Here is an 18,696-nt window from a genome sequence, read left to right on the forward strand (position 1 = left end):
AAGTGAAAAACAACATTAAGGAGCTAAAGTGACAGAGAATATACTAGTCAGAAAGTATCCAATCCAGGCAAGCAATCAAGGAACCCTGGGCCAAATGTGCACACCTTGGCCAGAGACCCGTAATGCAAACCTGAGTTTTGAAGAACGGCCAGGGGAGCTTCTAGAAGATAGTGGGGGGAGAGAGAAATGCTTGGGCTCTGTCACAGTTTTAATCAGCACACTTTTTAGTGGATTATTTAAGGAGCTTTTATTTGCTACATAGTTTCAAAAGCTCTGACAATCAAAATTTTCCCAACACTTTAAACTGTGGTTCAGAATAGCAATGCAGACATTTCACTAGGATTGCAAAATTTAGCAAAGAGATGCCTTAGGAGAAAATCAGCAATACTTTAAAGCTCACATTTCTAATACATACTCCTAACCCTCTTTCTTCCCTTCGCTTCTCTAACGTACCTTTCCTTCCTTAAATATTTGTTCATCTCCCACTATCGTCCTTGACATTGTGCCAAATTTTAGAGATACAAAAATGAATCTGACATATGCATGCACTTAAAGTGATCACAGCTTAGTTTTGGGACACGGGAAGAAGGGGTAGAGGTTACAAAAGAGAAATACGTCAATGCTGTGGCAGACACAAGCTGTGAAAGAGAGAGGCGCCCACTGAACAGCCACGTGCATCCTTTGAAACATATTAGAAGACCTAATCTGACCCACACTGTGTAATGGGGACTCCATCGCCACTGACTGTTGGAATAAGAGGCTGCTGCCCTGACTTACCAGGGAAGCACAGGCAGAAAGCACTCACAAGAAGAACTCCAAAGAGTGGATATGTTCCTTGGTGGGGTCACAGAGACACCAGCTTCTCTGGTCATTAGAAAACGCATCTCAGGTCTCTAATGTCAAACATGAACCCAAGGACATTCACCAAGGAAGCACAGAGAAAGTCTTAATGAGCACCTTGATTCTGGTTATAAACTCCAGAGTAAGAGTAACTCTTGAGAAAACCTCCCAGTAGCAAATAAAGCCAGAGAAAAATAAAGTGTTGATTGTCCTTTCCAGTGGGTTGAATGGAAGAGACATAAAAGGATGAAGTGAAGCGGGGCATTAATAAATCTAGATGCTTGGTTTTTCTGATTGAAAAAGTCTGGATTACAGGGAATTTACAGAGCGCTTCATGAGTGTGGAAAAGCTTTCCAGCTTACTGCTCTCCAGGGAACTTTTCTATTCGTGTAAGAAGGATGGATGGGCTTTGAGTTTCACTTCCCGCTTGTTGACAGGTTTAGGAAGGTTACTTTCTGTCTCTGAACAGTAGCGACTCATGTGTGAAAAAGGCATAATAGTATCCACTTTCCAGAGTTGCCAAATGATTCCATCATATTCAAAGAGTTCTTATAGTATATAGCATATGGCCTGCTACTGAAGACTCCCTCCCTTGCCACTAGTATTTAATAAACTATGTTGTCTTAATAGAAAATGACATTGAAAGCATAAGTAGAACTGAGATTTGTTTAAATCTAGTGGAAGAAGAAATGTAAGACTGTTGCTTTTTCATTGGCTTGGCTGGACTTGCAATGCCATGCCCATCTCTTCAGTGTCAAGGCTGCCACCACTGTTTCCATTATTCATATCTTAGAAGCATCATTAACTAAACCATTATCTCAAAACCTCCCTATGCCTCACTCAATCTTTATATTTTTTTCATTCATCAATTCTTACACCAGATTTATCAGGAAAGAAAACCTTTTTCTCTATCTTTTTAGGTTCATTCTGTGGGGGCCTGTTGATTAAAATGACAAAAGACAGATTAATGTAAGAATTCAGCTCACTAATTGTTTAAAGTTAGAGGCTTATACAGTATACCTCACTTAGTAGAGGAAAGGAAGGCGAAGAAATTTGTTCTAAGAGAGGAACAAGGGCCGGGTGTGGTGGCTCACGCCTGTAATCCCAGCACTTGGGAGGCTGAGGCAGGTGGATCACAAGGTCAGGAGATCGAGACCAACCTGACCAACATGGTGAAACTCCATCTCTTTAAAAAAAAAAAAAAAGGAGCAAATAGGTTTCTTTCTTTCTTTTTTTTTTTTTTACAGAGTCTTGCAATTCTGCCTGAGCCTCCCAAGTAGCTGGGATTACAGGCACATGCCACCATGCCCAGCTACTTTTTGTATTTTTTAGTAGCGAAGGGGTTTCACCATGTTGGCCAGGCTAGTCTTGAACTCCAAATGATCTGCCCGCCCTGGCCTCCCAAAGTGCTGGAATTATAGACGTGAGCCATCGCGCCCAGCCACAAATAGGTTTCTTTAGGAAAGAATAATAAGTGGATTTTTGGGAGAACAAAAAGAAGATAAGATATTTCATAATAATATATGTTTATGCAAGTGCAGTGTTCTTTCCTTCTTCTTCATGGCCGTGAAACTATACCAGAGAGGGAATTTATCACAGGTTTATTCTTAATTTTCTTTCTGGAAGTAGACCTGCCAAAAAAGAATTTATGGCAGGCTCATTTCTCAGCAGTTGCTGCTTTTAGTCAGTTAAGAGAAGCTCTGAGGCTTCTTTCTGCATCTCTTGAAATTAGACGTAATGCCTGGCTGGTTCCCTTCACTGCCCCATCCCCCCACCCCAGCCTATACACACACACACACACACACACACACACACACACACACACACACACTCCCACACACTCACACACACACTTTTAAGAAGATATTTAAGATGATCCTCACAAATTCTGTCCAGACAGGGATTATTATTTTTAAAAATATTTTTTAAAGTAGCAATAGGGCCGGGTGCGGTGGCTCATGCCTGTAATCCAAGCACTTTAGGAGGCTGAGGTGGGTGGATCCCCTGAGGTCAGGAGTTCGAGACCAGCTTGGCTGACATGGTAAAACTCTGTCTCCACTAGAAACAAAAAAATTATCCCAGCATGGTGGCGTGTGCCTGTAATCCCAGCTACGCAGAAGGCTGAGGCAGGAGAATCGCTGGAACCCAGGAGGCTGAGGTTGCAGTGAGCAGAGATTGTGCCGTTGTACTTTAGCCTGCGGCCTGGGCAACAACAGCAAAACTCCATCTCCAAAAAGAGAAAGTATAGGCGGGGTTTTGCCATGTTGCCCAGGTAGGTCTCAAACTCCTAAGCTCAAGCGATCCACCCACCTCAGCCTCCCAAAGTGCTGGGATTACAGATGTGAAGCACCGTGCCTGGATATTACTTATTTTTACAAGCTCTTCTAAGCTTGTAACTTTGTTGACCTGAATGGGTTAGGCCTTTCTTGCAATACACCTGTCAGGATTCCTGAAGTCTAATTCCTGTGCACACTTTGGGCAACATCCTTCAGGTTCATTGTGCTAGATATCTCACTCAAGGTTTTAGTAACGAAAAAATAATCAAGCCGGGCGCAGTGGCTCAAGCCTGTAATCCCAGCACTTTGGGAGGCTGAGGTGGGTGGATCACGAAGTCAAGAGATCGAGACCAACCGGTCAACATGGTGAAACCCCATCTCTACTAAAAATACAAAACATTAGCTGGGCATGGTGGCGCGTGCCTGTAATCCCAGCTACTCAGGAGGTTGAGGCAGGAGAATTGCCTGAACCCAGGAGCCGGAGGTTGCGGTAAGCCGAGATCGTGCCATTGCACTCCAGCCTGGGTAACAAGAGTGAAACTCCGTCTCAAAAAAAAAAAAAGAAAGAAAAATAATCAAAATAGTCATGTGTCACCTTCCCATACTCATCATCAAAATCAGCCTTTAGATACAGCCAGAATCTACTTGTCTCCACCTCTACTATCATATAAAGGAAAAAAAAATCAAGATTCCCCAAACTTCTAATGAGAAAGGGAAGGGTAAGCCTGGAAGCTGAGTCATGGAACAGCCCCTTCCAGAGGAATAGGTGTGACTAGCGTTATGCATCCGCCAGGTCCTCATGGAAAGGTGACAGGCCTCAGGCACCTGCACAGGGCTGCCCCCACAAACTATTCATGAGCAAACCATTTGCCCGTCTTCCATTCACAAGAATGTGCCAATTGTAACAATTGTCAGGTCTGCAGTCTAAGTTTACCTCCTGAAACCAAAGTTCTTTGAATTCCACAGTGATCACATTGATTATAAACTTACCTTCCCAGGAGCAGAACAAATTAAGATGAGATCAGTAGTTCCTCCACCTACTCAGACACATCTGCATAACCAACTTTTCCTTTACTCCCTTTTTCTCTTCATGAGTTCAACTTATCATGTGTAATGTAGATTTACTAGGCAGCAGCTAACGTCTCACAGGAATGTTACCATTCACCTTGCCACCTACCTGCCTCTCTCTCTACACTTTAAAGAAATGTGTAATTATAAAACTTCCTGAAAACCTTTTTGGAAAAACAGCCGTAGAGACTCCTGCTTTTCCCAGATATGCCCTAAGGCTGGGGCTGAATAAACCTTGATGATTGAGACTTTTGCCTCAGTCACTCATTTTGATTGTCACATATTACAAGTGATATATATATATATACATATATATATAACCAGTCAAATTAAATTTAAAGGCGTTTAATTGAGCAATGAACGATTCGGGAATCAGGCAGCTTTCTGAGTCAGAATAGGCTCAGCGACTCCAGCACAGCCACATGGTAGAAGTTTTATGAACAGAAAAACTAAAGTGATTTACAGAAAACAGAAGTGAGGTACAGAAACTGCTGGATTAGTTGCAGCTCAGAAATTTTCCTTATTTGAACACAGTTTGCACAGTTGGCTACATTTGATTGGTCAAAACATTGATTGGCACAAGTGTCGGCTACAGTCTGTTTCCACCTCCACTTGTTTTTGTTAAATACAGTGAGTTCTAAGTTTCTCTTCAAAGAATCAGTATATTAGTATGTTCAGTTTCCTTGTACTCTGTTCTCCATTTCAAAGTTTAACTTCCTCATCTCCTTGCCCCTAGTTTTGGTAAACAACCTTTCCGAGGCTCTAATCAGTAGTTCACATCCGTTTCCCTGATCACCTGCTCTGCCCTGAGTCACTCCTGTCTTCTGCTCTGACCTGAGTCACCTTTAGTCACCTGTTCCATAACTGTCTTTCCCACCAAAACTGCTCACCCCACCACTTTGGCTGGAACCCCTGCTCTCTTTGAAATAGCCAGTCAGAATTAGCTTAGGCAACAGGGAAACAACGCAGCAGTAGGGGCTACCTGCATCAGGGATAAGAAACCCTTCTCCTCCCTTGTTCAGGTGTGCTCTCAGCATTGCTCCATCCTTAAGATGCACCCTTCTATAGAAGTAAATTGCCTTGCTGAGAAAATGTATGTTCCAGTGCTATTTCTTTTGTGGCACTGAAAATTTATTTCTAACAATTTAGTTCACCATGAACAGAAAAACCTTTAGGTTGAACTTAAATATGTATGAACTTTAGGCTAAACTTAAAACAAAACATCACCTCATCCCTTGCCTGGAGTCTAAATGGAGAAATAGCCACCTAAGCAACTATGATACAGAGTGCTGAATGCAGAGACCAGGGAGTGTGAGTGTAAACCAAAACTAAAATTATAAGACTCCAACTCACTGAATGAATCCCTCTTCTCAGCCAAAGGAATTTCAAAGGAAACCTAAAAAACTAGTTCAGGTGATGATGATGGGACAGGAAGTGGGACAGCCTCATGTTACCCTCCTCCCTTTGGAATCCAGGCACAGCTGACCAGCAGTAACATTAGAATAAAGATTTTAAGACTGACAAAACAGACTCTTTGTAGCAATAAATACCGAATTCCAGCCTGAGTCTATATAACATCACATGACAGATAGTAGGCCCTGAAGGAAATCAAAGTATTTTACCCCAAAATATATTACTTTGACATATTTTGAAGTGGCCCTGCAAAGCTATCTCTTACGGGGAAATGTATACTCTAAAGAGACTCCCCTTCCCTTTTCAGGTCTTTTCCTGATGCAGAAGAGATTAGCTAAGAGTCTGGCACCTTTTTAGATTTGATAAGAGACGTTTACCACCTGTTCTCTCTGAAGCCTGCTACCTGGAGGCTTCATCTGCATAATAAGAACCAGGTCTTCACAATCCCTTGTCTTAACCCAGACACGCCTTTCCATTGTTTTCAGGTCTTTAGATAATAACTTAACTCTTTCAATCAATTGCCAAACAGAAAATATTTTAATCTATCTATGTCCTGGAAGCCCCCCTAATCCCCACTTCAAGTTGTCCTGCCTTTCCAGACCAAATCAATGTACACCCTACATGTATTGATTGATGTCTGCCTGTAACTTCTGTCCCCCTAAAATGTATAAAATCAAGGTGCAACCCGGCTACCTTGGGCACATGTTCTCAGGACCTCTTAAGACTGTGCCTCGGGCTTTGTCACTCGTATTTACCTCAAAATAAATCTCTTCAAATATTTTACAGAAGTTGACTCTTTTTTGGTTATGATGAGGACCACATTGACACAAGAATAATACAAGGTGATCACAGGAGAATAAAAAATTCCAGGGAGCAGTTTCATGTGACTAGAGGCTATGGGTTGTTAAGACCGCAAAAAATGAAGGTGTGAATCGAGCTGGACCCAACGTTGCACGGGGTTTGACCCAGATTTCACCTAGGACCTCCTTATACACTCATTAACATACTAAATCACACACCAACGTCATAACATTTCCAACAACACCCATATTAGGTATAAAAATGGGTTGCATCACAGTTCCAAGGAATCTCCACCTTCCCCCAGGAATTTTCATGAATATTCCACCCCTTGATTAAAGAAACCATAAAGGTAGTAGGAGCCCCAAACTCCATTTGCACAACTCTCTTCCGTATGCCAGCAATTCCCTTTCTTGAGTGTGTGCTTTTTGTTCTGCAATAAGTCTCTACACTTTCACTATTTTCAATTCATCCTCAAATTCCTCCTTGCAATGGTGTCGAGAGCCTAGACACTGGCTGATGTCAGCGTCCCAGTGGCATTTGGGGACTTCCCTAGCACACTGGTATCAGCATCACATTCATCTCCTCACTGCTCTTCTAGCATCTGCCCTTCCCTCCACGCTTCCTCCCAACCTAGCCCTAATCTGTTTCTTTTTTTTTTTTTTTTTTTTTTGGATGGAGTCTTGCTCTGTCACCAGGCTGGAGTGCAATGGCACCATCTTGGCTCACTGCAACCTCCGCCTCCTGGGCTCAAGTGATTCTCCTGCCTCAGCCTTCCGAGTATCTGGGAATACAAGTGTGCGCTACCACGCCTGGCTGATTTTTGTCTTTTTAGTAGAGACGGGGTTTCACCATGTTGGCCAGGATGGTTTTGATCTCCTGACTTGGTGATCCATCCACCTCAGCCTCCCGAAGTGCTGGGATTACAGGTGTGAACCATCATGCCCAGCCCCTAGTCTGTTTTCTACACAGCACTGGGGCGGATGCTTTTAAGGTTTAAGCCAGATTATGCTACTTTTCAGCTCAAAATCCTCAAATGATATCCCATTTCTTTCAGAACTAAATCCAAGATCCTTACAATGAACTACAAATCTGGGTGTCCATTTCTTCTTTGAATATAGGTCATACCCTGCTAGGGGAGCACCGAACTCCAGCCCTGCTGATCCTGTCAGGAAATTCCTCAGGCCCATTTTTCCTGCCTCAAAGCTTTGATTAGTAGTCTTGTTCTGCCCCCTCTCCTACCTTTGGGTCTCTGTTCCTGGCAATTTGCCACAGGGGTCTGGCCTGACCCTCCTCTTTTATGAGATGGAGTTTTGCTCTTGTTACCCAGGCTGGAGTGTAATGGTGTGATCTCAGCTCACCACAACCTCTGCCTCCCGGGTTCAAGTCATTCTCCTGCCTCAGCCTCCTGAGTAGCTGGGATTACAGGCATGCACCACCATACCCGGCTAACTTTGTATTTTTAGTAGAAACGGTGTATCTCCACTTTGGTCAGGCTGATCTCGAACCCCTAAGCTCAGGGGACCCACCTGCCTCTGCCTCCAAAAGTGCTGGGATTACAGGTGTGAGCCACCGTGCCCGGCTGACCCTCCTATTTTTAATAACACTTAACCCTACCTTCCAAATGTTTCACTCAGTTTATTTTTCTGGCACTTTACATATTTATTTATTTATTCTATTCTCTGTTACCCCTCGCTAGATTGAAATCTACATGAGAGCAGCCACTCTGCCTTTTATGCTGCTGCTTTGTCTGTTTTGTTCACTGATGAGTCCTATTCTAAATATCCAAAATTTAGATTCTGGACAAACAAATATTTAGATTCTGGGCTAAACAAAATTTAGATTTGGACCCAAAACAGATGTAGATAAATATTTATTGAATAAATAAAATACATGTTCATCATTCATGTAGACTCCACAGTTTCGTAGGGCAACTACAGGTCAAGCCCAGTCTCTTATTTGTTTTTGGGGATTTTTCTTGGCAACACACATGCCCCAGGCTCTGGGTCCTCACTCCTCAGGGGCAGCTGAGCAGACCAGGACACGTCCAGTCCTGCCCCAAACAACTAAATCAAGGACTTTCTTCTAACCCCAAGTCACACTCCCTTTAACAGCAGTAAATGCAGCTTTCTTTATCTTGTAACTTTCTCAGTGGTATCTGATGCCCTTGTAATTTGTGCTCAAAGAAACAGCCTGGCTGGTCGGCCCACACCCCATCCTCCAACCATGGCAAGCAACCAGCACATCATTCAGGACCGGAGAGCACACAGGAGAGGTGTCAGACTGAGGGGAAAGAAGAGTCACAGTTTTAATTTTACACTTTGAAGAAACTTTGCATGAATTACAGGAAGTGGAACTCAGCAAAACCATCTTCTAGGCAGAGATAGGCAGGAGGGAGGTTATGGCAGACACTAGTCTGTTGCTCACAATGGGATAGAAGCACAATTTGCACATGAATACATTGTGAACACGTGTCAAAGTTCTATTTTAACCTATTAATGAGGGAAACAGTGGGATGGCAAAGGTGCTTCAAAGGAGAATGCACACAACTGACCTACGCGCACAGTCAAAAGCAGGTGAGAGGAAAAAGGAAATGCTGGCAATGAAGCAGATAAATCAGATAGGAAGCTGGTTATGACTCTCACCCCAGGAGGGGTCATTTGCCTTATACTCACGCCCGCGTGCACACACACACACACACACACACACACTCTCTCTCACACACACACATTTTAATAGAGACAGGGTCTTGCTATATTGCCCAGGATGGTGTTAGCAAACTCCTGGGCCCAAGCATCTCACACCTCAGCTTACCAGACTGCTGGGATGATAGGCAGGAGCCACCCTTCCCGGTCCATTTGCATTTTTACTGGATGAGATCTCTTCTGCCACCACTGGAGAAACAAGATTTGTCTCTCTCACAGACCACAAGCTTTCAGCTTAGTTGACTAGAAGTTAACTTTTCCCCTTAAAAGAGTTGTAAAATATCCTCACTGTAAATAGTAAATCAAAACTACTAGAGTTCAATGACCTCTGACTGGCTTGTCGGACAAGTGCGTCGCATGACTGAAGGCCAAAGCATCATTTCTGCCTTACTTGCAAGTTCTGGCTCTGACTGGTACAGTCAGATGGTGCATGCTCTATATTAATCAAATGAGGCTTTGAAAGCTGGGAAAACGTTGGGGACTTGCCTCGGGTGACATCTGTTTGTGTGCCCCCCTCCTTCTGCCTCCTGTGCTGCGCAGCTCACGTCCTTTATGCCCCTCTGTGATGCATCTACCGCCTGGTCTCCACACTCAGCATTCCGCATCAGGTGGTTTAAGCGACTCGCCCTCCCTCTAGGCGACAGGAGCAGTCTTCCTGTCCTTTCAGCCTTCAGCTCAGGATCTGGCACATCTTACAAGTTCGATAGTGTTCGCCGAATAACCTCATGAATGAGGTGGGACCTGAGCTGTGCTGTGAAAAAGGGTGTCTGCGAGGACATGGAGGCGGGGTCAGCGGAGGCGAGGACAGCGCGAACTCTGCACAGTTGTCTGCGGCCGGAGGGTGCCCTGCAAGGCGGGGGAGGTTACGGCCAAGTTCAAGTAGGGTCAGCGTAGGAGGACACTGGCATAAAAAATAGCCACATCCAAGGCAGCGGCGAGGTGTGGGGACCTTCTATGTCGGTGGGCTTTCCCACCCCCAGCCGCCTTCCCATCACGCGTGGGTGTGGGGGCACCGCCCCCGCGGCGCGCAGTAACGGCGGGGAGACCCAGGAGCGCAGCGGCTTCGTGATGCCAGACTGAGCAGTGGGTTCGTCTGCGGCCACCTCCCAGGGAAACAGCTTCCTCCCGCGGAGACTCTGCTTCTTTTAGAAGCCTTCCTGGGGCTGCTCAAGGGCGACAGGGCGACCTCCCTCGGGGAGGGAGAGCCTGGCAGCCCCCTCCCATTCGCGAGCGGTGCAGCGCCTCCTCCCACCCCGGCCGCGCGCGCCCCGCAGCCGCGCCCCAGGCCGGGCCTCCAGTTCCCGGAGCCCGCGGGCGCGCGCCTGGCCGGGCGTGTCGGGAGCGAGCGGCGGCCGGGGGCGGAGCGCGGCGAGGGCTGCTGGGCGCGCCCGGGCTCACGCCCGCTCCCCGCCGGGCCCTCAGCGCTCGCCGGCTCCCGGCCCCAGTCCGCCTGCCCGCCCCGCGCAGGGGCCGAGTCGCGAGCCGCGCCGGCGACCCGGCGTCCGGGCGCGCCGGAGAGGACGCGAGGAGCCATGAGGCGACAGCCGGCGACGGTGGCGGCGCTGCTGCTCGGGCTGCTCTTGGAGGTAGGGACCGGGGGCCGGGCGCAGTCGGAGGCGCGGCCCCCATGCTGGCGGCTGGGCGCGCATTTCCGAGGTGCCCAGAGGACCTTCCCAGAGAGCGCGGACGGTGGAGCGACGTGGAGCCGCAGCCCCGCAGCCCTGCGCGCGTCCCGGAGCTGGGAGCTGCGGGACCCCGGTGGCAGGGAGGCTCCCGGCCCCAGTCCGCGCCTCTCGTGGTCCCTTAGGTTCTCGCACCCCGCCCCCACCCTGCGGGCGAGCGCGTTTCCCGCGCGGGTCGCTTCCGCGAGCTCGGGGTGACCTTTGTGCACCGTCCGCCCCCTCTCCCCGCCGCGGAGGACCGAGGATCGGAGGAGCCCCGCGTGGGGTGGGGGTGGGGGTCCTTGGGCGCGGCGCAGGCGCGGAGAGTTCGGGGCGCCGGGCGGTTCGGGGTTGGGGAGGGACGGGGGCCGAGCTGGGGCGAGGGGGAGCGGGCGGAGGGGACTGTGGGGAGTGTCGCGGGTGCGCTGGGGGCTGCGGGGGTGAGCCGCGGGAGGAGGCGTTTCCGCGTGTGAAAAAGAAGCGCAGCCTTGAGGTGCGGGAGGAAATTCCGCGGAGAGCCTGGCGCGCTGGGGTGTGGAGCCGGAGCCGGCGGGGAACTTGTTGAGCGGCTTCTGGGTTCGAGCGCCCGTGGCGGCAGCCCTGGCGGGGACCGCGGCTGCTCCTGGCTGTGAAACTGCATCGTCGCATGCGGCCACCCACTTCTCGCTAAAGCAGGTTCCTTAAAATGCGAACTAGAGGAATTCTGGGGTGTCGAGTCTGAATCAGGGCTTGTTCAGCTTTCTCCTCAGCTTCATTATTTTGAAGGAAATTTACATTAAATTAATGAAGTCAAAGTGAATAGGTAATGAGTCCCATGCCTCTCTCTGTTTTAGGAAGTTGTGAAACTCTCTTCCTTAACAGTTGAAGGTTGATGCTGGAAATTACTAGTTTGTCTTCGCCCTTTATTAAAAAGTAATTATTACAAAATGTTGGAGGAAAAGTGTTAGTTTTCCTGAAAGGGAGGCTGGCGGAAAAGTTTCTCCTTGCACCAGGCCCGGCTATAGCCAAGACTTCCTGTTTCTGTTCAGAAATATCCCCCTAACTCGATGTTTAACGTTTTTGTGGAGTGCCTCTGCTTGCATTCTTTCCATTTGTTCAGAATTTTTAAATCTTGGGAATCACATTCTCTCAGTGACTCACCATAGAGAACAAAGAAGTGAATCAGAGACTACTAATCACATGAAAACAGATGTGTGTGTACCTTAATGTATGTAGGGATACTTACAACGTTTTTCTAATCGACATTTGCTGATATTATTTAGCATTCCTTTCATGCTAGTTTATGTCACCCATGTCTCCCAGGCCTTCCATTTGAGTGGTTCTGTGCCCTCTGGGTAGCCTAGATGGCCTCAGTAGCTCCATTCTTTCCCAAACAGTTGTTTCGTTACGTAAGAATTTATCGTCTTAATAGGAGTTCAGATCATGTCTGCAAAGTTGAAACATGATGTAAAACTGAAACCGAAATGCACAAGGTGATACTTTCACAAACTCAAATATTAGATGATTGGCCGTCTTTGTTTCGGATGAGACTGTGGTGTCACCCACTTTGACATGGTGATTATCCTAAGTACCCACTTTTGTCTGTGCTGGAGAAGCGTCTCTCTGAGTAATTAAGATTTCTTTATCATTCATCACATGGAATTGCATGTAAGGGACTTGTAGCTGAGATGTTTCATCTCCCGTGGGGTGCTCTGATGGTACCTCGGATGCTTCTGAAGTCCTGAATCACATACCTGGATGTGCAATGGCAGGTGTGGAGCACCTACCGTGGCAAATGGCTCTCTTCACGTTGAGTTCATAAAAGCAACCCCGGGAGCAATTTAGTGGCTTCTGGCTTCTGACTGCCAGCTGCAACTTGGGACATTTGTCTTAGCCTCTTTGTTCTGGCTGAGCTGGTTTCAGTGTCTAAATTTGCCATGTGGTTGATCATAAACCACCTGAAATTAAGGGGTGGCCTTGCGGCAGTGGTGGCTCTGCGCCCACCCCCGGCACCCTGTCCCTAGCTGGCACCATCCAGAATCTCACATGCATAGGGTGTCTGTGTTAGTGAGAGCTCCTTGAGTAGGAAGGGCAATCCAAAGCTTGTTCTGAGTAGGGCTTTCCTCCCTTGCCTCACTGTCCCTTTATAAAAATTTACTTACCTGTTAGACATAGAACTGCATATTTATTTTTGCTTAGCAAACATTCTTAGAGTGCTCCAGGGTAACTGCCAGGCACTTTTCTATACATGTTGCAAATGTTTTCTCATTAATCCTCCTAGCAATTACTCTGATCTTTTCTTTTTTTTTTTTTCCAAATGGGAGGTGTTAGAGAATGTGTCCCAAGTCTCACTGCTGTTAAATGTGAGGGCATAAGATCCTAACTGGGGTGGTCTGGTTCCAGTGTATACCCAGTCGAGATGCTCTGCTTCCTCTGCCCTGTGGAGGAAGGAACATGTTAGGATTTTGCATGCTGTTCATTCCTAACAGGAACATGTTAGGAATTTGCATGCAGTGCCTTTCGAGGTCAGTGGTGGGCTTGGAGAGTGTATGCCCCTTAGAAACTCGGTCACCCGGCCTGGTGAGGTGGCCCATGCCTGTAATCCCAGCACTTTGGGAGGCCAAGGCAGGCAGATCACGAGGTCAAGAGATCAAGACCATCCTTGCCAACATGGTAAAACCTCGTCTCTGCTAAAAATACAAAAATTAGCTTAGCAGGGCGTGGTGGTGACGCACCTGTAGCCCCAGCTACTGGCGGGCAGTGGAGGGGAGGGGGTGAGGCAGGAGAATTGCTGGAACCCAGGAGGCGAAGGTTGCAGTGAGCAAAGATCATACCATTGCACTCCAGCCTGGTGACAGAGCAAGCCAATGTCTCAAAAAAAAAAAAAAAAAGAAACTCTGTCATCCTTCTTTAGAAAGACCATGTGATTTGGCCTACAAACGGTGACACTTTGAAGAGTGTAATCGGATGCTGTTAAGAACAGTGCCTGGACTGTGGGCATCACCAGGACTCTCCCAAGAAACCCTGGTTGTGTTCCCCTCCTGAAGCCCAGGCAGCTGACAGCACCATCCCTCCCCTAGGGAGGCTTCTTGGAAGCTCATTACTGGAGTGACCTTTCTTTTCTATTAACTCGGTTATGCAGCCAGTGAGGGCCCTGATTTTATCTCCCTCTCCCCTGTCACTCTGTGCCAGCTGGGTATGATCTAGGGACCTAGTTCACAAATGTAGCAGATTCTCAAGGGTGGCTAAGAGGAACCTCAAAGGCCTTTTTGGTTCATAAAATGCTGAGGTTCTATGCTTCTGTTCTGCCAGCTGGCTGAAGTGAGGTCCTGCAAACAATCCTTACAGGAAGAGTGAAAGAAAGTACCAAGCTGTCTCCTAGTAGCCCTGCTGAAGTAATTCCCAGTGGCCTTCATGCAATAACTCCTTGGAAACTCAAAGAAAAAAAAGGTTTTAAAACTGACTACACTTTAGTTACACCCCAGGAGTAATGAGGCCCTGAGCATGTGCACCTCCCCAGGGCTTTGTGTTCTGTGCATTGTTTTCTAGATACTGTCACTGCAGTCTCTTTCTAGAGTTTTGGCTGTTGACACTTTTGAAATCTACCTAGTGTTTGTTTGAAGGGCTCTGTTCTTACAGAAGTGAGCCCAGCAGTGTGTAGTATACTATTTAGTGCAAAATTCACCAGTGCCAGTGCTCTAGGTTCTGCTTCCGAAGAGGTAGAATCATTTTAGTGAAGGGACTGATCTCATTATCTTTCTGATCTTTGCCAGGAACCAAGAGCTGGAAACTCTTAAGCCAGGTTGCCTTGTGCTTCAATGCTATTAGGCAAAAGAAGCCATCGTGTCTGAGAGAGACAGGGTTGGAAAGTGGACATTATCTTTGAACTAGGGAAAAATCAGAAGGATACTGAGTATTTTTTTTGAAGTCCTGTATATTTTCACGCCTGGAAGTCTGGAAATTAGAACCGAGTTATGTTTAAGAGTGTTTTTTGTCTCTTGCCAAATGTTTTTTGTGCCCTGGAATTCCAACAAATGTGGCAGTCCCTGGCTGCCAATTTCCTGAAATAAACCTTTTCAGCCCACCCACTCTTTAGAGTTTTTAGAAACTGAGCAATATGCAATTTGAATGAAAAAGAATACTGCAGGGAATCTGCTGTCTCTGGAATTTCCATAGGAGGCTAGGTGGTCACCAGTGAGAAGTGGCAGTAGCAGGTGAACTGGGTGGCAGGAGTTCTGCTCTGAAGCGGGAAAAGCCTGGCCCCAGGTGTCTGAGGAGGGCCGAGGGCACTGGGCCCACACCTGGGGCTTTCCATGGTCTTTGTTTTCCTTTATTTTGGGCACAGTTATAAAGGCCAACTGGGGGCGTAAATGACTTAAAAATACATGTCAAGGATAGGATTAGGCTAATGCTTGCTTGATTAGCTCCCCAGAGCAAGGGCGTTTCCTAGAACTCTCTGTCATGTCCTCTTGAGGAAGCTTCTCAGATGTCACCTTGTCAGTGAGGTCTGTCTTGACCACCCTATTTAAAATTTATTCCCAGTTCTCTTTCTGGCCTACCTTACTCTGAACGATATCCCGTAACTATCTTTAAAATACGACAGAATTTACTTTCCACAATGTAAGCCGTTTAGGGGCAAAGTTTTGCTCTGATTTATTGATTGACATATCCTCACTCCTGGAACCATGCCTGGTGCAGAGCAGGGACTCAGTAGACACCTGAATGAGTAAAGTGGTCAGTGGGTAAGGGCCTTGTGGGCAGGAACTGAGCAGGTCGGCAGTGGGAGAAAGGGAGGCAGTGGATTAGGGCAGGAGGGCAGCGGAGCACCTCTAGTGATGAAAATCCGTTGTCTCTCAAGACAAAGTATCAACTTTTGGGGCAACTTCGGTTGTTAACAGTGTTTTTTTTTTTTTTTGTAATATTGAGGGGAAATGACAGTATTTTCTGCCTGGTCCGCAGTCTGCACTCGTGGGCTCTTCAGAAGTATCACAATGACAGCCCCTCGGCCTTCGAACACAGCTGTGTGGTCCCCTTCGTGTGTGTGTTCTTCTCCAGGCCTCACCTTCTGTTGTTTCTCCCTAGAGGTGGTTTTGAATCATCTCACCATCCTCACAGCTGCAGTTTGAAAATTCTAGACTGGATGGTGACCAGGATGTCCTCAATATCTGAAAATGATTGGTCCTAGAAAAAGGACACTTAGCATTAATCCATTTGAATCAGGGATCAACATTTCCTAGTCAAAGTGGAAAAATAGTTTGGTTGGGATTTTATTTTGAAAAAATTAAAAAAGATCAAATTGTAAGAATAAGTTAATTTCATCCTGAGTACTGAAACTTTTTGAGCACTAATGTGATGCTGCAGGTGGAAAATTTCACACCTGACCTTATGTGGTACATCATTCATGCACACAAGTATTAAAAATATTGCATAAAATCACCTTCAGGCTATATATGTAAGGTATACATGAACGTAAATGAATTTCATGTTTAGACTTGGGTTCCATCCCCAAGATACTTCACTGTGTATATGCAAATATTCCAAAATTCAAAAAAAGTTCAAAATCCAAAACAGTTCTGGTCTCAAGCGTCTCAGGTAAGGGTTACTCAACCTGTGTGATTTTGTTTATCACAGATTTTAAGTGGTTAAAATGGATTTGATTTCTCATGTATTGTAAACATTATTAAAAATTAAACCATAACGTCACTCTTTTAATGTATCCAGTAGAATCTATATACCATTAGCAGTTTGACACTGATTATCATTCTTTTAAAAATTTGCAAATAATCTCTAATGGTTGCAAATATAGCATTCCCTTTTTGAATGTCTACTTTTTCTGCAGAATTTTCTTCTAATGAAATATGTATTTATCCTTGAAAGTCTAGTTTTGATCTGTCATTTTTTTGTAACAAAGTGTGTATCGGAATTAATTTTTAAAATGTTTATTCAGCTATACCTCTCCTCTGTTGCAATAGATTGACCCCTATTGCAATAGTGTTGAATAAAGCATTACCATTTTGACAAGTGTCAGAACCATTTCTCTTTAACAGTGTCACTACCAGTATTTTCAATGGCCTTAGATCAGTACCTTGGAGAGTTTTTAGTTCTGGATCAGCACGTTCCAGTAAGACTAGAAATGGGAGGGAGGTTTGCCTTTCTTTGTAAAGGGGGAGGGTGATTGTGAAGGGGGAATTAGCACGGTTTAGCACGGTCACTTGACCGGCATCTGGACCAGGGCCTGCGGCTCAGGCAGTCAGCTTTAGGAAAGCGGACTTACAGAGTCTGCTTCATGGACCATGAATGTTTGGAATGCGAGTCCTTTAGCAGTATGGAGGGGCACCCTTGGAAAGCCTTCGGTGTCTGCAGAGATTCCCCTACCTTTCTCAGCTTTGGCTGTACATTAGAATGAAGTAGGGTGATTTGAACAATTACCAGCACTTGGGGCAGGCGTCTTTATTTTTTAACAGATGCACATTGCTTCTGATGCACAGATGAGGATCAGAAATCTTCATTCAGCCCTGCAGACCAAACCGACTGCTTTGGGTCCCGAAGGCGCCACAGTTTCTCATCCTGTTTTCCCATCCCTCTGACCTTGCCATTTCAACTCCCACCATACTTGAAAACCCTCAGGTGGTGTCATGGAAGGCCACTCTGATTGTTCACTCAGGTATGAGTTAGGTGCCCGACCTGGGCAAGCTACTCCCAGGTGCTCTGAGCTCAGATACTCTAATTGCCTGTTTTGTTTTTTTCTGTGAATTCTTTAGACCTTAAGCTGCTAGAGGGCCTGTGTGTTCCAGAAGGGTTTGGCACAGTGAGGGGGATGGGATCAGAAGCCTGTGTGTAGGAGTTAACCTCAGGAAGGTCTTGCGGGAGCTCTCGAGCAGCAAAAGCATTCTAACTTGAGTGGGGGGTGCGCGGGAAGAAAAGGAGATAGGACAGCGGGGTCAGGAGGTCTGAGGAGATAGTTCTCCACCAGCAACTTTATTTCTCAAAGGCTTCGATTATATACATTTTTCAGGCTCTGGTTTACGTCAGTGTAAGAGAAAAAACAGAACACTAATTCACATACTCTATGCAGTAAGGATGGCAGACATACAATCAGTGGTCGTAAAAGGTAATGGTCATTCCTGGTGCTCATAAAAAACGTTTACATCAAGACATCGTTCCTTGTGACCGCAGGGTTTCCTAATTCCTATCAGCTGGTTATCTTTTAACAGGATTCTCCTTTTTCTGATCCTGACTCAACTTTATCTCAGCTTCCCTCTTTCAGGCGTCTCTGTGTTTGGGCTTGACCACCCGTCCTGTGAAACTCGCTTTGCAAGTATTCACACGGTTGGGTTCCCCACAGGAAGGGGAGTGGGGGTGTGAAGAAGGAGATGAGGAAGTCATCAAGAGGGAAGGTGCAGATAGACTTGAAGTTCAGTGGGAAAAGGGCGGCGACCCCGGTGGGATGTTGGGGAAGTTTGTGTTGAAGTAAGCCACAGAGGTAAGGTGGGAAAGACCTTGGCCTCCAGGTCATGGTGCAGGTCACACAGCGGTTATGGTGAGGGCCCTGGGAGACTGTGCATGTGCATCTCAGAGCATCTATGGTCGGGGTGCAGAGTGAGCACTTCCAACAGTCCTGGGTACAGCCGAGTGCCCTGTCTGGCCCTCTGTCAGCACGGCAGCAGGGAGGTAGAAAGGTGGCTGCCAGACCTGGGGATTGATGCAGGATGGCAGTGTGCCAGGAGTGAGAGGAGTTGGGGGAATTATTGTTTTGATGGCTGAGTTAGGATCATTTCTTGTGTGTAGAGTTAGAAGGGGGTTGATGGATTGGAAAACAAACAAGGCATGTTGGTAGAAAAGAAGAGGTTGACACGGGAGTGAGGTGAGGGAGTAGGACATGTGGGACAGGTGCAGAGGGGAGAGTGAGGCTGCTGGCCTAGGAGAGAAGAACTTGCCGTGACCTCTGCATTCATT

At 46.6% G+C, this 18,696-nt stretch overlaps 1 protein-coding gene across 1 annotated transcript in view; it reads left to right on the forward strand.

Moving 5' to 3' along the window:
- Positions 1 to 10,443: 10,443 nt before the first annotated feature.
- Positions 10,444 to 18,696, forward strand: part of VOPP1 (VOPP1 WW domain binding protein) — a 93,584-nt gene continuing 85,331 nt past the window's right edge. The window contains exon 1 of the mRNA XM_017516422.2: positions 10,444 to 10,686. Within this exon, the coding sequence (XP_017371911.1) occupies positions 10,633 to 10,686 (54 nt within the window). The 5' untranslated portion in view covers positions 10,444 to 10,632. The remainder of the gene's footprint in view (positions 10,687 to 18,696) is intronic.

Source organism: Cebus imitator, unplaced genomic scaffold (genome assembly GCF_001604975.1).
Source record: "Cebus imitator isolate Cc_AM_T3 unplaced genomic scaffold, Cebus_imitator-1.0 Scaffold586, whole genome shotgun sequence".
NCBI classification, from domain to species: domain Eukaryota; kingdom Metazoa; phylum Chordata; class Mammalia; order Primates; family Cebidae; genus Cebus; species Cebus imitator.